The 16,932-nt window shown below is 41.7% G+C and overlaps 1 protein-coding gene across 1 annotated transcript in view; it reads right to left on the minus strand.

Moving 5' to 3' along the window:
- Positions 1-1,191: 1,191 nt before the first annotated feature.
- LOC117758808 (probable serine/threonine-protein kinase kinX) overlaps positions 1,192-16,932 on the minus strand; it is a 16,426-nt gene continuing 685 nt past the window's right edge. Inside the window, exons 2-33 of the mRNA XM_034580774.1 lie at positions 14,812-15,021; positions 12,389-12,514; positions 12,272-12,298; positions 10,867-10,893; positions 10,466-10,727; positions 10,381-10,394; positions 8,694-10,289; positions 8,419-8,544; positions 7,967-8,173; positions 7,789-7,851; positions 7,617-7,655; positions 7,324-7,371; positions 7,152-7,220; positions 6,896-6,931; positions 6,758-6,805; positions 6,514-6,567; positions 6,375-6,422; positions 6,020-6,274; positions 5,785-5,832; positions 5,654-5,695; positions 5,479-5,511; positions 5,265-5,312; positions 5,129-5,179; positions 5,009-5,056; positions 4,550-4,597; positions 4,420-4,464; positions 4,203-4,322; positions 4,071-4,106; positions 3,611-3,655; positions 3,492-3,518; positions 2,128-2,172; positions 1,192-2,003 (exon numbers count right to left, since the gene is read on the minus strand). Of these exons, the coding sequence (XP_034436665.1) occupies positions 1,834-2,003; positions 2,128-2,172; positions 3,492-3,518; positions 3,611-3,655; positions 4,071-4,106; positions 4,203-4,322; positions 4,420-4,464; positions 4,550-4,597; positions 5,009-5,056; positions 5,129-5,179; positions 5,265-5,312; positions 5,479-5,511; positions 5,654-5,695; positions 5,785-5,832; positions 6,020-6,274; positions 6,375-6,422; positions 6,514-6,567; positions 6,758-6,805; positions 6,896-6,931; positions 7,152-7,220; positions 7,324-7,371; positions 7,617-7,655; positions 7,789-7,851; positions 7,967-8,173; positions 8,419-8,544; positions 8,694-10,289; positions 10,381-10,394; positions 10,466-10,727; positions 10,867-10,893; positions 12,272-12,298; positions 12,389-12,514; positions 14,812-15,021 (4,061 nt within the window). The 3' untranslated portion in view covers positions 1,192-1,833. The remainder of the gene's footprint in view (positions 2,004-2,127; positions 2,173-3,491; positions 3,519-3,610; positions 3,656-4,070; positions 4,107-4,202; positions 4,323-4,419; positions 4,465-4,549; positions 4,598-5,008; positions 5,057-5,128; positions 5,180-5,264; positions 5,313-5,478; positions 5,512-5,653; positions 5,696-5,784; positions 5,833-6,019; positions 6,275-6,374; positions 6,423-6,513; positions 6,568-6,757; positions 6,806-6,895; positions 6,932-7,151; positions 7,221-7,323; positions 7,372-7,616; positions 7,656-7,788; positions 7,852-7,966; positions 8,174-8,418; positions 8,545-8,693; positions 10,290-10,380; positions 10,395-10,465; positions 10,728-10,866; positions 10,894-12,271; positions 12,299-12,388; positions 12,515-14,811; positions 15,022-16,932) is intronic.

Here is a 16,932-nt window from a genome sequence, read left to right on the forward strand (position 1 = left end):
GTTTTCATTCAGTAAGACAACAATAGCAAATTGCTGGTAAAGTTCAGGTTTGTAGCGACAACAAGTTGCTGTCAGGCACAAAACCAGAACTACGAACGAGTGAGGTCACAGAATATATGAAGCGTCATGATCAACACGCTGATGCTTCAACATGACACGAACGACATTCATCCTCTGTAGCAGACATCACAGTGTCTCATGAGTTGGTCACATCAAAGTTGTCCTGCACAGAGTCCCTGTCCCTGAACGCACCACGTGGCTAACAAACACAAGTGTGTCTCAGACACATCACGTGTGTTCAAATAGAAAAATGTGTTTCATGAAAGTTTTTATAACAGTTAATTTAGCAGCATAATTTTTGAAATAAAACCTGGACTACATATATACGTGATGTTAAATTAAATTTTATAACAATCTTATTTTTCGTGGTGATATCTCTATAATATTTACATCCTTCAACACCGACAGAAAACATTTGTATCCTCACTTTATTTTAATGTTGGCAGCTTTTGTATAAAGTTTTTATACTAATAAAGTTATGCAAAAATCTCCTCAGTGCATCTCGGATTCACGTTAATCTTTTTTATCCTATTGTCCACATTTCTTCTTGGTCTTTTAAGTCTGTTAAGTCTGTATCTGTGATAATAAACCACATTTAACTGGAGTCAAGTTTCTCTTTAAACTCAGAAATGTAACTTTCTTTATTTTTAGATTAAATGTGATCTTCTCTTCTTGGTTCCTGTCTCATATTAGATCTAAACACACGTCTCATAATGGAGCAGCGGCACGTTGATGACACGTTGGCGCTCAGAGACGGGGACGCTGCTCGGATCAACTGTGGGAGCTCCTGGGATTTGACCCACCAACCTCGACTGATGCTAATCTGTGGCAGATGCAGCTAAAGCAGCAAAAAATGAAAATAGTAACTGTTCTGGCTCCACAGCTGCAGAACAACCTCCCTCCGTCCATCAACCACCTCAGGATCATCTATTAGAAATGCATTGTAATGAAATGTCTTTTAACTTTTAACTTTTGTCTGTGTTATTGGTTTATTTGCTTTATTTTACCCATCGTCCTGCAGGAACTTGTTTAAATTTGTAACTTCACTGCATCTATTTTCTGTTTTTATGTCTGTGAAGCACTTTATAAATATGTCTATATTTATATAAAAATTCTATATAAATAAAGTTTATAACTATTACTATGGTTTATTAATCACATTTGTTTCTACATTGAATTGTACAATTAAAAATGCAAAATGCTCAATTAGATGAATTTTAATGACATGACATGACATTTTAATTAAATAATTAAATATATTCTCCAAAAACAATGCTTATTGTCAACTTATTTAATCGAATTTTTCCTAATCCAAGTAATGTGCAGCTAAAAATAAAATAAAACCTAAAACAAAGTTACGTTTTTTGAGAATAATGTGCAACTGTCCTGAACAATATTAAATAAAAAATCAGGAGCTTACACGGGAGTGGACAGAATAAAATAAAAAAAATGACATGCAGACGTGTCACCTTTCAACTCAGCCTTAATTATAAATATACATGTTATGTACATTATATTGATTTATGAATATTCACAGAAATATATTAGTGATATTGACAGGCATGAAAGTGACAACGAGTAAAACCAAACACAGCGAAGCATCAGCTGAGGGTGAAATCATCTCATTAAGAAACCCAGGAGCTCAACCACAATGAGAAATAATAAATACACAAATGAATCAAAGACAAAATATTTCTGTCCCCTTCTTTTTTCGTCCACAGATTCAAACATGTCTCCTGCTGCAGGTGGAGAGCGGAGATAGCGGACGTGAGGTTACTGCCCCGACGCCCTGGCTGCTCGCTGCTGCTGCTCCAACATGGAGCGGAGTGCAGGGGACATCATGGCGGGGGACATCATGGCGGGGGACATCGCTGGGGTGAAAGGTCGTAAGGGGTACTGAGCATTTTTACCAGGGACGTAAATGCACTGGAAGTATCGCTGGCCTGAGAAGACGGAAAAAACACAAAGATGAAAGTCTCTCCCTCAAAAGAAGATCGATGTGCATCACCTGTCATTAGAGTCTACTCGGTTCCTTCTCCACCTTCAATAAAAAACTGTTTTCTCTACCTGGTTTCTTCTGTTCTGTGGTGTTGTCTTCAGTCTGCGGCTCTTCTGCAAAGAACGGGAATGAAAACAAATCAAAATGTTGGCATCATGAGTGACTGTGTGTGAGTGAGGAAGAGGAGAGGACGGACGATGAGGGTGAGTGTCCACATGCACGTGATGAGGAAGAGCCTGGAGAGAGAGAGAGAGAGAAAATCATTCATTCACTCAAAGCTTGAGGGATTTGGTGGTTTTTGGTTTTACTACCAGTGAAATGAACGTCCACGTGGTTCAGACACGATGTCGTCAGAGGTGAAGACTGAAGCTGCTTCCTCTTCTTTTCTTCTTCTGTTGTTTAATGCTCAACCTTATATATCCTCTTTGTCCAGATATATAAAAACATGCAGCACCTTTATCATCATGGGTTCAATTCCCTCACAAGAAGCGAGGATACTTCACTTCAGCTGGTTTCTAACTATGACTTCTTAAGGGAACATTGTGATTTTAATCTGTATATCAAATGTAAATGTGTCATGTGTTATACAGATACAGTTTGATTATCGGTTGTGCATGAAACACGTGAATGTTTGAAACAACCTGAATCCAGAAACTATTCATTTAAACTGTGTCAGAAAAGTGTAGAGTCACTCGGGTGGTGGTGGGGGGTGTTGAGACTCCACTGGATGACTCAGTAGGAACAGAACACTGATACCACACTTTAACAGGGTTTGGTTGGTGGATTAAATTTTGTCTGGATGAATATTATTGTTGCCTTATTGACGAAAGACGTTAATCTCCTCCAGTAACTTGAGGCGGGTTCTGAAGAAGTAATCGTCTCATCTCGTTAAATCCTAATCACTGGTGTTGCTGAGAGGGAACGTCTCTTCATACTGAGTCGACCAGAGGAGAGATGCTGAAAATGAGCTGATACCTCAGGCCGCACAGGAAGCGCTCTTTGCTTTGTCTACGAACAACAAGCACACAAAGCGTCAGACAGTCGACACGACAAACTGTGTGTGTGCGAAGCGTCAGTCCATAAAGAGTCGGATTCGTTTGGACCTGAACGTGTTTCTCTGCTCGTCCAAGCGTTCAGTTCAAACCGTTTTAATCCTGTTGGTTTCACTCACGCTCGAGTCCCATGATAAACTTTGTGATAAACTCTTGAATGAAAAACACATTTATCTGGAAACGTGAAATGTGTTTTTGACATATAAACAAAGGTCGGTGATATTCATCTGCTTTTCCAGTATTTGTTGCTTCAGTCTAAACAGGATGAGGTTAAATTATCTTCAGCTTAAAGCAACACTGCAACATTTACTGAGCAACAGCGCCCTCTGCAGCCACACATGCTAATTTACTCTGTTGGCATCAGAGAAAACTGTACTTACTGGCTTCTGATGGCTGTTTCTCTTTATCTACATTTTGAAAGGAATCAAAATGAGACATTGATCAGTGTCAGTCGTAGATTCTTCACCTTCTAACTGTGAATCCAGACGTGATCTGATACCTTGAGCCTCTTTGACAGATTTCTTCTCAGCCTTTTCAGCTTTGCCTGTAACAGGAGGAACAGTTACTGATCTCAAACATCGCTCTTTCATCGTGGTGTACGTTTAATGTTATTCACCTCCTGGTGCAACACAGTTTGACAGGAGGGATTTGACTCCAGCAGGTTTGTCTAGTTGAGTTTAAAGCTACGTTCACACTGCAAGACTTACTGTTCAATTCAAATTTTTCTCTAGATCGGATTTGTATTTTTATGTAGCTGTTCATATTATCTTTTAAAATGTGACCAATATCAAACTCTGATGTGAACTGGTCATGACCCTGGAGACAAATCAGATTCGGGCCACTGCAGGTGAACGTGAAGGAACAAGCGATGAGGTTTAATGAGACGGATCCAGTTCATTTCCTCTCCTAACACAAGTTTACAACCTGGGCACACTTACACATATAAAACATGTCCTCACCTTTCCTCTCTGCCGAGGTTTCTGACTTCATCTTGGCTGAAAATAAAAGAAATGCTCATGTTTCTGTACATGTGTTCCACTGGGACATCTGGACGCTCGGGGTCGATGTTTGGACTTTAGATGCTGAGTTACCTGGTTCAGAGGAAGAAGGTCTGGACGGCTTCTCGTCTTTGGCCGGAGACGTCACGTTCGCCCTCTTGCCGGCGTCGAGTCTCGTTCTCAGTCTGATCGGATGTGGACGCGGCTCCGGATCTGTTCAAAGGATTTAAGTTTATATAACTTGGACTCAATTGCAGTTCAGCAGAAAAGTTATTCTTGGAGTGAGGAGCACATTTCCTGCATGCTTTACCTTTCTTGGCAGGAGCCGTCTTGGCTTTGCTCTTGACAGGAGACGCTTATGAGAGAAGCAAAATGATTAGTTTCCAGTTTCACATCCTGGTTCATTAACTTTTCAGTCGATCGTCAGCGTGTGCACCTACCCGTCTTTTCAGAGGAGGATTTCCTCTTCTGACGAACAGCTGCAGGCTCTAACACGGTGAGGAGAGAGTCCTGATTAGTTTTCTATGTAAAACATCAGATTTTCCTTCACATGAAAGAGGGAGGTTCGTTTCCCAGTTTTACCTTCAACCTGCAGCTTCTTTTAAATGAATTTGTCAGGAGAATGTTTCCTTTTTCACTGAACAAATGTAACACTGCACGTCTTTGGACCCTTAACAAACAAACATGCCAAGTGTGAAGCTGATGAGACGCACGGTTCTCGAGATATACGAGCCTCAGACGTGCAGGAATATTTGGAAATGATTAGATTAAAACCATTTAATGCTTGGACACTGAGTCCAGCAGAAGGAATCCCTATGTGTGGCTGCAGAGGGCGCTGTCGCTCAGTTAAAGTCACATGGTGTTGCTTTAATTAACCCATCACTAAATTATGTTTTTACCTTTCTTTGCAGCTGCAGCAGTTCTGGTTTTTTCTTTCACAGTTTTCTCTGTGAAAACAAAAGAATTGAATTCACCTCGACGCGATGCTCAGACATGTTTCATTTTAAAATGTGCGTTACCTTTTTTAGCTGCTGCAGGACTTTTGGTTTTCTCTTCTTTTGCTGCTGAGTCTGTCACAACAATGAGAAGATTATTTATTAGTCCAAATAAATGTTCAGTTCAATGAATAGATCCACAAGTTAGTGAGTTATTCACCTTTCTTTGCAGGGGCTGCTTTGGTTTTGTCTTTAGAAACAACAGCTTCTATAATTAGCAAATGAACGATGTTATTTATATCTTCTCCAGTGTGTAAATCTGTTTGTGTTGTTATATCAACACAAAACTGAAATCACAGGTTGTGTCATTAATAACAATATTGAAGTGTGAAGCAGAGAGAACATCACTTTATCTGACAATAAACAGAAATGACCTTTCTTTGGTTTCTGTTTGGCTGCTGGCGGCTCTGAAGGATCATTGGAGAGAAACAAAGTGCAGAGTTAAGTTTCCATAATTAATTTATTCATATGTCATCGTCACTGTTTCAGTGTTTGTTACAGTTTCCTGACAAGTCGAGCATTTACCGGATCTGGGGAATTGAACTGTACCTTTTTCTGAATCAGCCGCCTTAGTGGTTTTCTTCTTAGCAGCTGTAAATTGTCACATATTCATTATTCTATCATTCACTGCTGTAATTAAAAGAAAAAAAATGACGTGAGTTTAAATAGTAATTAAATACCTTTCTTGGGGGAGGCAGCCTTCACCTCTTCCTCCTCAGTCACTGGTTCTTTAGGAAAATATTGAAGTTTTCTTAATTAAACTTAATAAGACAACAGTAGCATTTAAAATCGTAATCATTCATATTTTATGGTTTTATTGTGAATTGTAAAGTGTTTCCAGATTAATTCAGTAAGGTTCCTAAGAAGGAACAGCAGTACTTCATCACAGTCAGGATCTTATTTGTACCAACTCACCGTGGAGCCGAGTTGCCGCCGGCGGAGCTTCGGCAGCTGGAGCCTTGACCTCCGGCTGAACCGGGGCCTCCTGCTCTGGGGCCTCTGGCGGCGCAGCTTCAGCCGGCTGAGCTGCTTCTGGCGGCGGCTGCATCACCGGCTGCAGCGGCGGCACATACGGTTGATACTGCATCAGTGGGGGGGGTGGTGGTTGATGGTAGAGCGGCTGCATGGGCGGCGCTCCGGGATGGACGGTGAGGACAGGAGCAGACGGAGCTGAAAGGAGGTGAAGTGGTGTTTTTCGTCAGCAGAGGAGAAACATGGTTGTTCACTGAAGTTCTCTCTGGTGCCTCTGATGTGAGGACAGTGTAAATACCTGCCATGGTGGGGGGGGGGTACGGGTTGTCTGTGACGATGTGATGAACTGGAGCACAAAGAGGTAATTTCACATGCTGACACTGAGGAGTTGTGAAATCACATATTTATTTATTTCTCTTTAACAGTCTCATACGTACCGTACCAGCCGGGTGGGGACGGGCAGTAGACGGGTGCAGGTCTGCAGGGGCCGACTGACCCAGAGAAAATATATGATGGTTGTTTGCATCCTTAAACTATTACATTTTGGTGGTTAGAGGTTAAAGGTTAAAGGTCACAGTGACCTCCTTTGAGTGTGTAGAATGAAACTGCTCTGGTCGGTGGATGCACACGACCACAGGCCTGGATTTCTCGTCTAAACCACAAAGTAAATATCAGACAAACCTTCTTGTCCAGATTCCGGGACGTCCTCTTGTTTTTTGGTCACTGTCTCTGTCAATGGAAACATTCAGATGTAAAAACAAGTCATTTCTGATCGATATCATCTACCACGTCTCCCGAGTATAAATATGAAGATGTTACCTGGTTTGGAAGTTTTTGTCTTCTCTACTTTCTTGACTTTGTATTTGAAAGAGAAAACACAGCATTAATTAAAAATGTGACAAAGCTATGACAAATGAAAAACACAGTTAGAAAGTTAATACACGTGTTTATTTTACCACCATTTGTCGTTATCGTTCATATCATCATTCTTCAACTCTCTGCAGGTTCCTTATGATTTATAATAAGTCGTCCTCTCACTGATTCACAGTAAAACATCAAACCTCTGTCATCGTACCTCTGGGAAGAGCCGGGATCCTCCTGATCTTCCTGATCTTCGGCTCCAGACTCACAATTCTGGGAAGAGCTGGATACGCCACAGGATTTCATTTATTACTTCAGTTTTATAGCAAATACATCCAGTTTATTCTGAGACGAATGTGGTTTGAAGATGGAGTGTTCAGTTTTACCTTTCCTTTTTGGTTTGTCGTCTGTTTTCACAGCTTCACGGTCTGAAACTAAAAAAGTGAATGAATTAAAGGAGCTTTAGTCACATTGTTTCATTAAAGTTTATATTATTGTCAGAAAGAAATTCACTTGTTTCAATTTCTATTTTGATGATTAGATATTTTCAGTGTTTAAGACTAAAATATCAACTTCATTGACTTCATTTGTATTCGGACTCAAAGAATAATGTGTTTTGTCTTTAACGTCCTTTAATCCCTGATTTTTAAAAAATGTATTTATTTATATTTATCATTACCTTTTTTCCTCCTCGTTGCTGAAACCCTCCTTGGAGCCTCTGAAAATAAAACTTTTTTACAATATATTTTTTATTACCAATCTCACAATGTTAAATCTTCCTCTTTCATATAATAAACATCTTAATTCCAGTTAATATATATGAAGACAGAAATGTGATATTTCCCACAAACCTTTTTTCTCTGCCGTCTTGGTGCTGGACTCTTTGGTTTTAGCAGAATGTAAACATGGACAATCTGAAACCCACGAAGCAGAGACTGAAAGTTAAACACTGAATTCAAAACCTTTTAGACACTGTTGTTGTTGTTGTTGTTGTTGTTGTTGTTGTTGTTGTTGTTGTTGTTGTCTGACCTGGGACTTCACTCTTCGTCGCCTCCTCCTCCGGTTCAGGCAAAGGTCTGATCACATCCACCGCCGCCCGCTCCTCATCGTCATCTTCATCGTACTCCTCTTTCTCATCTTCAGGCTCATCCACAGATTTCTGCGTTTCAGCCGTCGGCTCTTCGTCTTCTCCCTCGTCTTCCTCGACAGGAGCAGCAGGCTGACTGGTGACTGAGGCTGAAACAGGCAAAGTGTCTCTAACATGGATTTGGATTTATTAACGAGATTCAAATAAACAGCAGGTGAGTTTTCCTCCTGATCCTCAGATCAGAGACTCGTTTAAAGAACAGTTGGAAGTTTTTTAACTTAAATTTGTTCCCATCACTCGTGGGTTTTATGAAGTGACATAGAATATTTATTGATTTTAATAACATCATCGGATCTAATGAAAACACAGAATCCATGATGGACGTGACACTGACCAGTTTCCTCTGTGTCGTCCTCCTCAGCTTCATCTTCATCACCAGCCTGACGGAGCTGCTCCTCTTCCTCATCCACCTCAGTCTTTACTGCCTCCTCCTGGACAGAGGACGCCGCTGCAGTGGGGGCTTCATGTAAAGTATGAAAATATATAAAAAGACATGGAATTTAATTTAATACCAGATTCAGATTCATAACTCTGAAGAAGAGTAGAATATTATTACATCATTATCATAATGAACTCAAGGTGAATGTAATGGATGATGCTGCACTTTACCTGTGAGCAGGACGTCGTCATCTTCCTCATCTTCCTCATCTTCCTCATCTTCCTCATCTTCCTCATCGACGTCCTCGTCCTCATCAGCTAAAAACTCTGATATGATCTCGTCTTCATCTTTTTCAGTGTAAACGAATGTTTCTTTAATTTCTTCTTGATCGAGGCTGAACTCAAACGAGCTGGAATCAATATCTTCATCATCGTCTTTATCGTCCTCGTCGTCTTCATCACTTGTGTCATAGGTGATGTCATCACTGAAGACAGTCTCTCCGACAGACTCTTCATCTGTTTCCAGAGCATCATCAGCATCATCATCATCACCTAGGACTCCACTGTCTGTGCTCTCAAAGGGAGCGACTTCAACTTCCTCCTCATCTTTATCATCATCCTCTTCATCATCATCGGTTTTGTGATGATCATCATCATCGTCTTCAGCGTCCAGCTCAACGTGGACGTCTTTGTCAAAGTCGATGTCAAGATCATCGTCTCTGAGGTCACTGTCTTCATCGTCATCTTCATCATCTGCAAAGTGCTCAGAGGAGGCAACAGAGACGTCCTCCAGATCTTCATCATCATCCTCGTCATCATCAGTGTCCTTCAGGTCTTCATCATCATCTTCAAGAGCGGCCAGAAGAAGAAGATCCTCGAGTTCGGAGAGTTTATGATCCTCAATTTCATCATCTTCATCATCCTCACTAACTGTGGCGACCGGAGGAAGATCAAGCTTCAGGTAGTCTTCCTCGCTGTCAGATGTTAGAACACCCTCAGCTAGTTTGTCATCTTCATCATCATCGTCGTCGCCATCCTCCTCTGCCTCCTCATCACTCGAGAGAAGTGCAGATTCACTGAGGTCTGAGCTGTCGATGAAGGCATCATCTTCGTCGTCTTCATCATCTTCGTCTTCTTCATCATCTTCGTGGCCTTCATGTTTATCTTCATGGTCTTCATCATCGTCAACAGGCAGAGTCACATCTTCATCGCTGTCTTTGACATCAACAGGTGCGTCAGACTCCGAGTCGGGAGACACGGCCGACTCTTCATTCTCAGAAGTGGAACTAGGTTCAGGAGAAACTTCATCATCGTCATCCTCAGCATCAGCAGCTGCAGACTCCTCTTCATCATCTTCATCATCATCTTCAACAGAAGCATCTGTCTTCTCTTCCTCTACCTCATCATCTTCATCGTCTTCCTCTTCCTCTTCTTCTGCAGCCTCTTCTTTGGATTCACCTTCATCGGTGTCTGCCACAGCTGCTTCAGGTCCCTTCTCATCCTCATCCTCATCTTCATCATCTTGCTCCACCTCAGCAGCTACCCCATTCTCCTCTTCCTCGGCCACATCCTCCTCTTCATCCACAGCTGCTTCATCTTTCTTCTCCTCCTCTTGTTCTTCCTCTGCAGGTCCTTCTTCCTCCTCCTCCTCCTCCTCGTCCTCCTCCCCCACCTTGTCCTCCACTTCTTGTCCCTCATCTTCCTCTTCCTCATCTCCCTCCACTGCTTCTGCTCCCTCCTCTATGTCTTCTTCTTCCTCCTCCTCCTCTTCCTCCACCTCCTCCACCGCTTCTGCTCCCTCCTCTTCATCTTCTTCTTCCTCCTCCTCCTCTTCCTCCACCTCCTCCACCGCTTCTGCTCCCTCCTCTTCATCTTCTTCTTCCTCCTCTTCTTCCTCCTCCTCCTCCTCTTCCTCCACCTCCCCAACAGCGTCTGCTCCCTCTTCTTCATCGTCTTCAACTCCCCCTGCCTCCTCCACTTCAACTCCTTCCTCCTCTTCAGCTTCCTCCTCCTCGTATTCTTCCTCCTCCTCCTCATAGTCCTCCTCCTCATATTCTTCCTCCTCCTCGTCATACTCTTCCTCGTCCTCATCATAATCTTCATACTCCTCTTCATACTCCTCTAGTTGTTCCCCCTCTTCTGCATCTCCTTCATCCTCCTCCTCCTTCTCCTCCTCCTCCTCAGCAGCCTCCTCTTCATCTCCCTCCTCCTCTTCCTCCACAGCGTCAACTACTGGTGGTTTTGTCTTTGCTTGCATCCCTACAACTGGAAAATAAAACCTGTTACTGTTACAGTCTTTGTAATGAATCAACAAACTGAACAAATGTTATTAATAGAGAATTGTCAGTGTTATTTTGAACTTTAATCAATCGGAGTAAAATGTACGTGAACAAAAGTTACCGACCTTTACTCCGAGACGGCAAAAATTCTCCTGGAATAAAACAAAATAAAAGCAAAATCAGCAACGCAACAAAACAAAGACACAGAATGAAGTGAATGAAAGACGTTATAATCTGGAGACACTTTCACGCACAGTAGATTATCAATAAATCCATGTTTAACAGATTAGTGGCAGCAGTTAGCTCAGACAGTTAGTGAGGATTAGGTCATGTTAAAGGAAAAAAATCATAATATCACAAGAATCAAGTCGTAATTTAACGAGAATTAAATCACAATTTAATGAGATAAAGTCATATTATGAGAAGAAAGTCGTAATTTAATGATGGGATTTAAACTGTAAGCAAAAAAGTTATAATAATACAGGAATAAAGTCATAATTTAATGAAAATAAAGTTGATATTTTCACGACTTTATCCTCTCAGATGTTCTTTAAAAGGCACAAATCCTCTGTGGTAAGAAACTGACTCTTCTCACGGGAACAGAAACGTTCTGTTAGTGGAGCTAATGATGAGAAACCACACGTCAGGTTTTACTGTTGGTTCCTGTTGGTTCCATTAGTGATGCTGTTACAGGGAGATGAACAGAACTCCTCAGTTACTTTCTACAGTTAAACTACACATTCTCACAAAGAACTGGAGAATACCTTTTCTTTTCTTCACCTCCTTCTCCTCCTCCTCCTCCTCCTCCTCCTCCTCCTCCTCCTCCTCCAACCATCTTTGAGAATCTTTGAGATGGTTTATACATGAAGTCAGTTTAAAACTAGCACCACAATAATGATAACAAAACTAATATTAATAATAATTTGGTCATGTTTTCTCTGATAGATCCACGTGTGTGTTTCTAGTCTCTTCACCACACAAAGAAATCCTAAAAACCAGGTCTGTGAAGGCGTCTTCATCCATCTTAGTTTTCATCTGTTGACTCCAGTTTATTACGTGATGTTCGTTCTCCTCACACGTTAAAGTTATTCAGCAAAAAGACAAATATTTATGGGTCTTTACGTCACGTGAAGAGAGATTTGCTTCAGTTTCAGTTGCTGTTCATTGTGATAAACCGCATTAGTCAAAGCAGCATCATCAGAGCCTCCTGGACAGTTTAGATAAGCCAGACTTTAAAATGACTGCTGGTTCTACGTAATAAATAATGATGGATGACATGGCAGCTCCCAAAAGTGAAGCCAAAGTGCCTCAATCGCCCCCTGGTGGCTGGCTGCAGTACAGTGGGAGTACAGTGGGATAGTGGGAGGAAGTGTAGACGCGTCGTCCATCCTTATTTACTGTCTACGGTTGTAAAGAACGTATAGAAATATATATAAAAGCCCAGCACATGTAATTAAGCACATTCAACAAGCAGCTAGAGCCCGTTTTTCATTCAGCAGCTGTAAAAATAAAAGCTGCAGCGGCACAAACCTTTTTTTCTCACGGCGTATAGATTTCCTAGAGGATGAGCAGAGAGGAAAGTGACATCAGATAAACTGTGAACAGGTTTGTTTAAAAAAAAGAATCCGACAACACACAGCTCAGTACCGTCATCTTCCTCTGGGGCGATCAGGCTGGCGGCGAATTTGAACATCAAGCTGATCGCGTTTGTCGATTCCTCCACCGCATCGTTCACCACCTTCATGGGGTCGGAGCTGATCTTGGTGAGGCCTCCTGGTGGAGCGGCGACATGAACACACACACACACACTGGTTAATTCAATCACTGCTCTTGTTGGATTGAAGCTGATCGTTCTCAATCAAACACAACAGATAAAATACCAGCGTCTCACATTTCCTCACTGGAGACGAAGCTCTCGTTCCTCTGCAGTGAGGAAATGTCCCACAACATCCACTTTAAAGCAAAACGGTTAAACTGAGGTGGGACCACGGGAATCGATCAGTGTCAAATTAGGAGCCGGAGTAACCCACCGACCAGTTTAACCACTGCAGGAGAACTTCAGTTCAGCAGATTGCTCAGCAGGTAGCACATTGACCCTCCTCCATCCAGGTACATGTGTTCTAATCTGCTTTTCAATTGTAGAAACCATAGTTTCTAATTTCAACATTCAACAGTTCCAGTGTGGTGGAGGAGGGCCAGTGTTCCCAGTGCAAACAGCATCCAAATATATTTTATATTTAAAACTGCCATAAACATCTGACTCTCAAATGATAAACTCTCAATCTGTGGAGTTGTGAAAAGTATGAGAACTGAGTATTACTGAATAATAATCAGCTGCATTATGGGTCAGATCCAGATCAGGGGCCGTATCCAAGAACTTTGCTCTTAACATTGCAAAGTCACATTTTTAAACATTCAACTGGGATAATTCATTAGGGATCTTGATGATAAAAAATCTGATGTATTTAGGGGAATAATATTTATGAGCGTGTGCAATTTGGTGCAGATCCAAAACCTTGGACTGTATGTGGCTCTACTGAGCATCATCTAGTTTCAATTAAAGTTTGATAACGACATCTGAGGGATCACTGCTAAGTTTCTCCATTTGCTGATATATTGTCATAGATTTTTTACTCCTTAATATCAGGATCGTCATCTGCTTCCAAATATCCAAGTTGGGCTCTTGTGGCGTTTTCTGTGTTTTAGTCAAACATGATTAAATGTTTGATTTTCATCCTTTTTAAAGATTTAATCAACCAGCTTCACATAAACAGGCAAAATAAACACTGGGAATAAAAAAAGCATAGAAACACAACAGAAAGATGGAGCTGAAAATGTGTTTTCCTGGTTTGTCTGTTTTTTCAGACAGATTTTCAAATATTTGAAACTCAGTTTTTTCTTCTTCTCGAACAAATGAACAAGCTCCAGGTAAAACTACACCTGACGTCTTACATCCTGACGTTAACGGACAGGAAGCAGCGTCCTTCTGAGTATCTACAGATCTTTATCAGTCGATGCTGTTAGTCGTATATCAGCAGCTTCTGCTCTGAGGGGTTAGTAGCAGATGAGGTTTCTTGCCTCTACGCCCTGAATCCTTAAAAACCTTCCTGACGCCAGGAGGCGGGCGACCTGGTTGGATGAGAAACACAGTCGCAATAAGCAAAGACATTGAAGAGGTGAAGCACAAAGAGGAGAGGAGGGAGGAGAGGTGGGGAGGAGGAGAGGAGGAGAGGAGGAGAGGAGGGAGGAGGAGAGGAGGGAGCCAGCGAGGAGGGAGGAGGAGAGGAGGGAGGAGGAGAGAAGAGGAGGGAGGAAGATGAAGTGTTTCTCTGATGATGACGCAGACCTGTGACAGATGATGAATTTGAATGAATACTGTGACAATAAGAACATTTATTTTTCTCTTCAGTCAATGATTTGTCATCATGCCGTCTCTTATTCAGGAGGAAAATGTGTTAAATATGTTTTCTTGTTGCTGTGAAGTTTGAGGTTTGGTGTGAAACATGTGAAGAGTTAGAAAACTGAGTAGAGCTGAAAAGGTTTTGATGTTATGAGGAGAAATGGAAATTAATGCTTTCAACGTGAAATGAATAGATTTTATATCATGGCAGTTAGAAACCTCTAAGGAAAAACACAGTAGTTCAAGTAAAAATAGGAAGAAGTCAGAAGAGAAGGATAAAACAACATTTATGATAAAACACATAAAACCTACTTGTATCTATACCCTGATCTGACCTAATTCTAGTTTTCATTATTGTCATTCTTCATATTTCAAAGTTTCCTGCTGAATATTGGAGATAAACTCTGTTTTTTAATAACTTCAGAGTCTATTTAACTGATCTCAGTTCAGCTTCACTCTTCACCTGGAGCTGGTTGTGACAGTTGAAGCTGACTCTCAGTCAGTTCTTCTCACAGGAGATGGAACCCACTCAGCAGAGTCACAGAGAACAGACGCTCAGGGAGAGAAGGAGGAAACTTTCTCCTCGTTCACACTCACACATCAGACTCACTTTAATCAAGCTGCTGGGTCAAGATGAGAAAGGTGCTGAGAAGTGAGCAGCTCTTTGTACCTGAGAGAGTCTTGTAGTCAATCAGATCGAACATGATGACGAAGACACAGGACCACGTGATGACGAGGGCCAGGACTAAGATCCAGGCCAGCGGGGAGCTGAACGTGGAGGACACGTCCTCTGTGAACGTTTTCTTTGGCGTCCGTAGAGACGAGCCGGCGTCGCCGCTCTTACTGTCGATGACCATGGTGGTGGTGGTGGACGACCGCGCTGAGGAGGGAAGCATGAGAGACCGTGTCAGATACAGATATCATCTTGATCGCCCCCTGGTGGTTGCAGTATAGGCCATACACTCTGCCTCCTCCATGTCGGTGGATGGGACATGGACCAAAAAGTCCAAATACGCATTGAATAAACTTTCTCAAATGTGGTTTCTGTCAGTTTCGGTCGTTCGTATCACTGATGTTTGTTCAAGTGCAATAATTTTTTCCAGATATTTCAGTTTTAAATATTTGATGCTATTAAAATATGGAGAAACATCATGATTGACAGCTGAGACGCGTCCTCCATCTTTATTCAAAGTCGATGAGTCGTACCCAGATACCAGTTTATTAGGTTCATCTAATATCAGATCGATAGTATTAGTATTAATACTGGAGGTGAGAATAGAGCAGATATACTGAGATTCTTTCGATGATGTCATGACTTTGGCCAGAAATGAACAAGTGGACTTGTTAAACTGAAGAAAACAACCGTCCCCCTCCCTTTGAGTTTGCATGTGACAGAACTTTGTTCAGTTTCCAAAACTCCTGCAGCAAAACCCTGAGCCGCGACGTCAGAGTCCCGGGATCCAGTGAACCCTTTTTGGACAAACTCTCCGTCCCCCTCCAATCCGACGCCTCTGTCGAACGCCACTTCCTAAAACCCAACTGTAAATGGTTTGACCAACCATCCGTGCACAAGTCCTCCTTTTATGGCTGACCCGTCTCCACACTGTTGTTGCTCTGTCTCCATGACGGCTCAGCTCAGAGCAGCCAGTCGGAGCTTTACTGAATCTATTGAGTCAGAAAACTGGAAAGAGTCGTCGTGACATTTCCTTAATAAGAGAAACTCAGTCAGTTTAACACGCTGCTGCCAATAATCACTTTAGTCCTGATGGAACCTGCTGTTTCATGTCTTACATCTGCTGAGGACACCGCAGAGTCACAGGAGCTTCAGCTCTACAAATACACAGAAAGATATTTTAAATATACTTTTAAATACTTAAAGAAACAAAGAAATCACAGAACAGATTCTCATTTGTTATCCAACAATTTGCTCATATACACACTTGGAAGTAGAATGGTTCTCGGTTAGTTTCTGTGTAATGTTGCTGATTGCCAGACAAACAGACGCAGAGATTCCCATTAATGATCTCAACTGTGGTGGAGCCATATTCTGATTTGTCCTGTTCACAGTTTCATTATGAACCAGAAACTTTTTTACACTTCTCATAATAACGTCAGAGATCTACAACTTTCTGTTCTCTGTCTCTGTTGTGGGAAACATCAGGCAAATGTCTCCACTGTTTTCTATCTTTGTGTCTTTTTTACATTTTCACTGAATTAATGTGTCATCAGTACATTTGCTGCCAAAAAACCACAGGAGAAGCTTTTACAATATATTCAAATGCATTTTGACTGAGATGTTTTTTAATGGAAACACAGGAAGCATCAACATATCAGCACATCAGCTCATCAATTATCCCATAATTCAGGGGCCTCCGCACTCATTCAGGTGTTTTCAGTTAATCTGGTTGTTTCAAAGTCAGGCAGAGCAGAGCTTCAGAAATCAAACTCCAAATCTTGAATCAAACGTTTTTTCCTCTCATTTAATTTTCCTTGTTCAAAAAACTGTGAAAATCAAACTCAACCAATATCATGGACGCATCAGGACAGTGGTGATGCTGACTGATCTCATTCAGCTCTGGAGACGTCACCACGGCTCAAAGCTGCATTTCAAATAGCAGATACATGATAGCAGCATATTTTTAGATTCTTCCAATCAGGAAATTATCTCCCCCCCCCCCCCCCCACCACCACACACACACACACACAACAGCACAACATCACAGTGTGTGTGTGCAGAACAAAACACACACATCAAACATCACCATGAGGCTTATTTTCTGTGATAAAATGT

The sequence above is a fragment of the Hippoglossus hippoglossus genome, chromosome 24, assembly GCF_009819705.1.
Source record: "Hippoglossus hippoglossus isolate fHipHip1 chromosome 24, fHipHip1.pri, whole genome shotgun sequence".
Classification (NCBI taxonomy): Eukaryota; Metazoa; Chordata; class Actinopteri; order Pleuronectiformes; family Pleuronectidae; genus Hippoglossus; species Hippoglossus hippoglossus.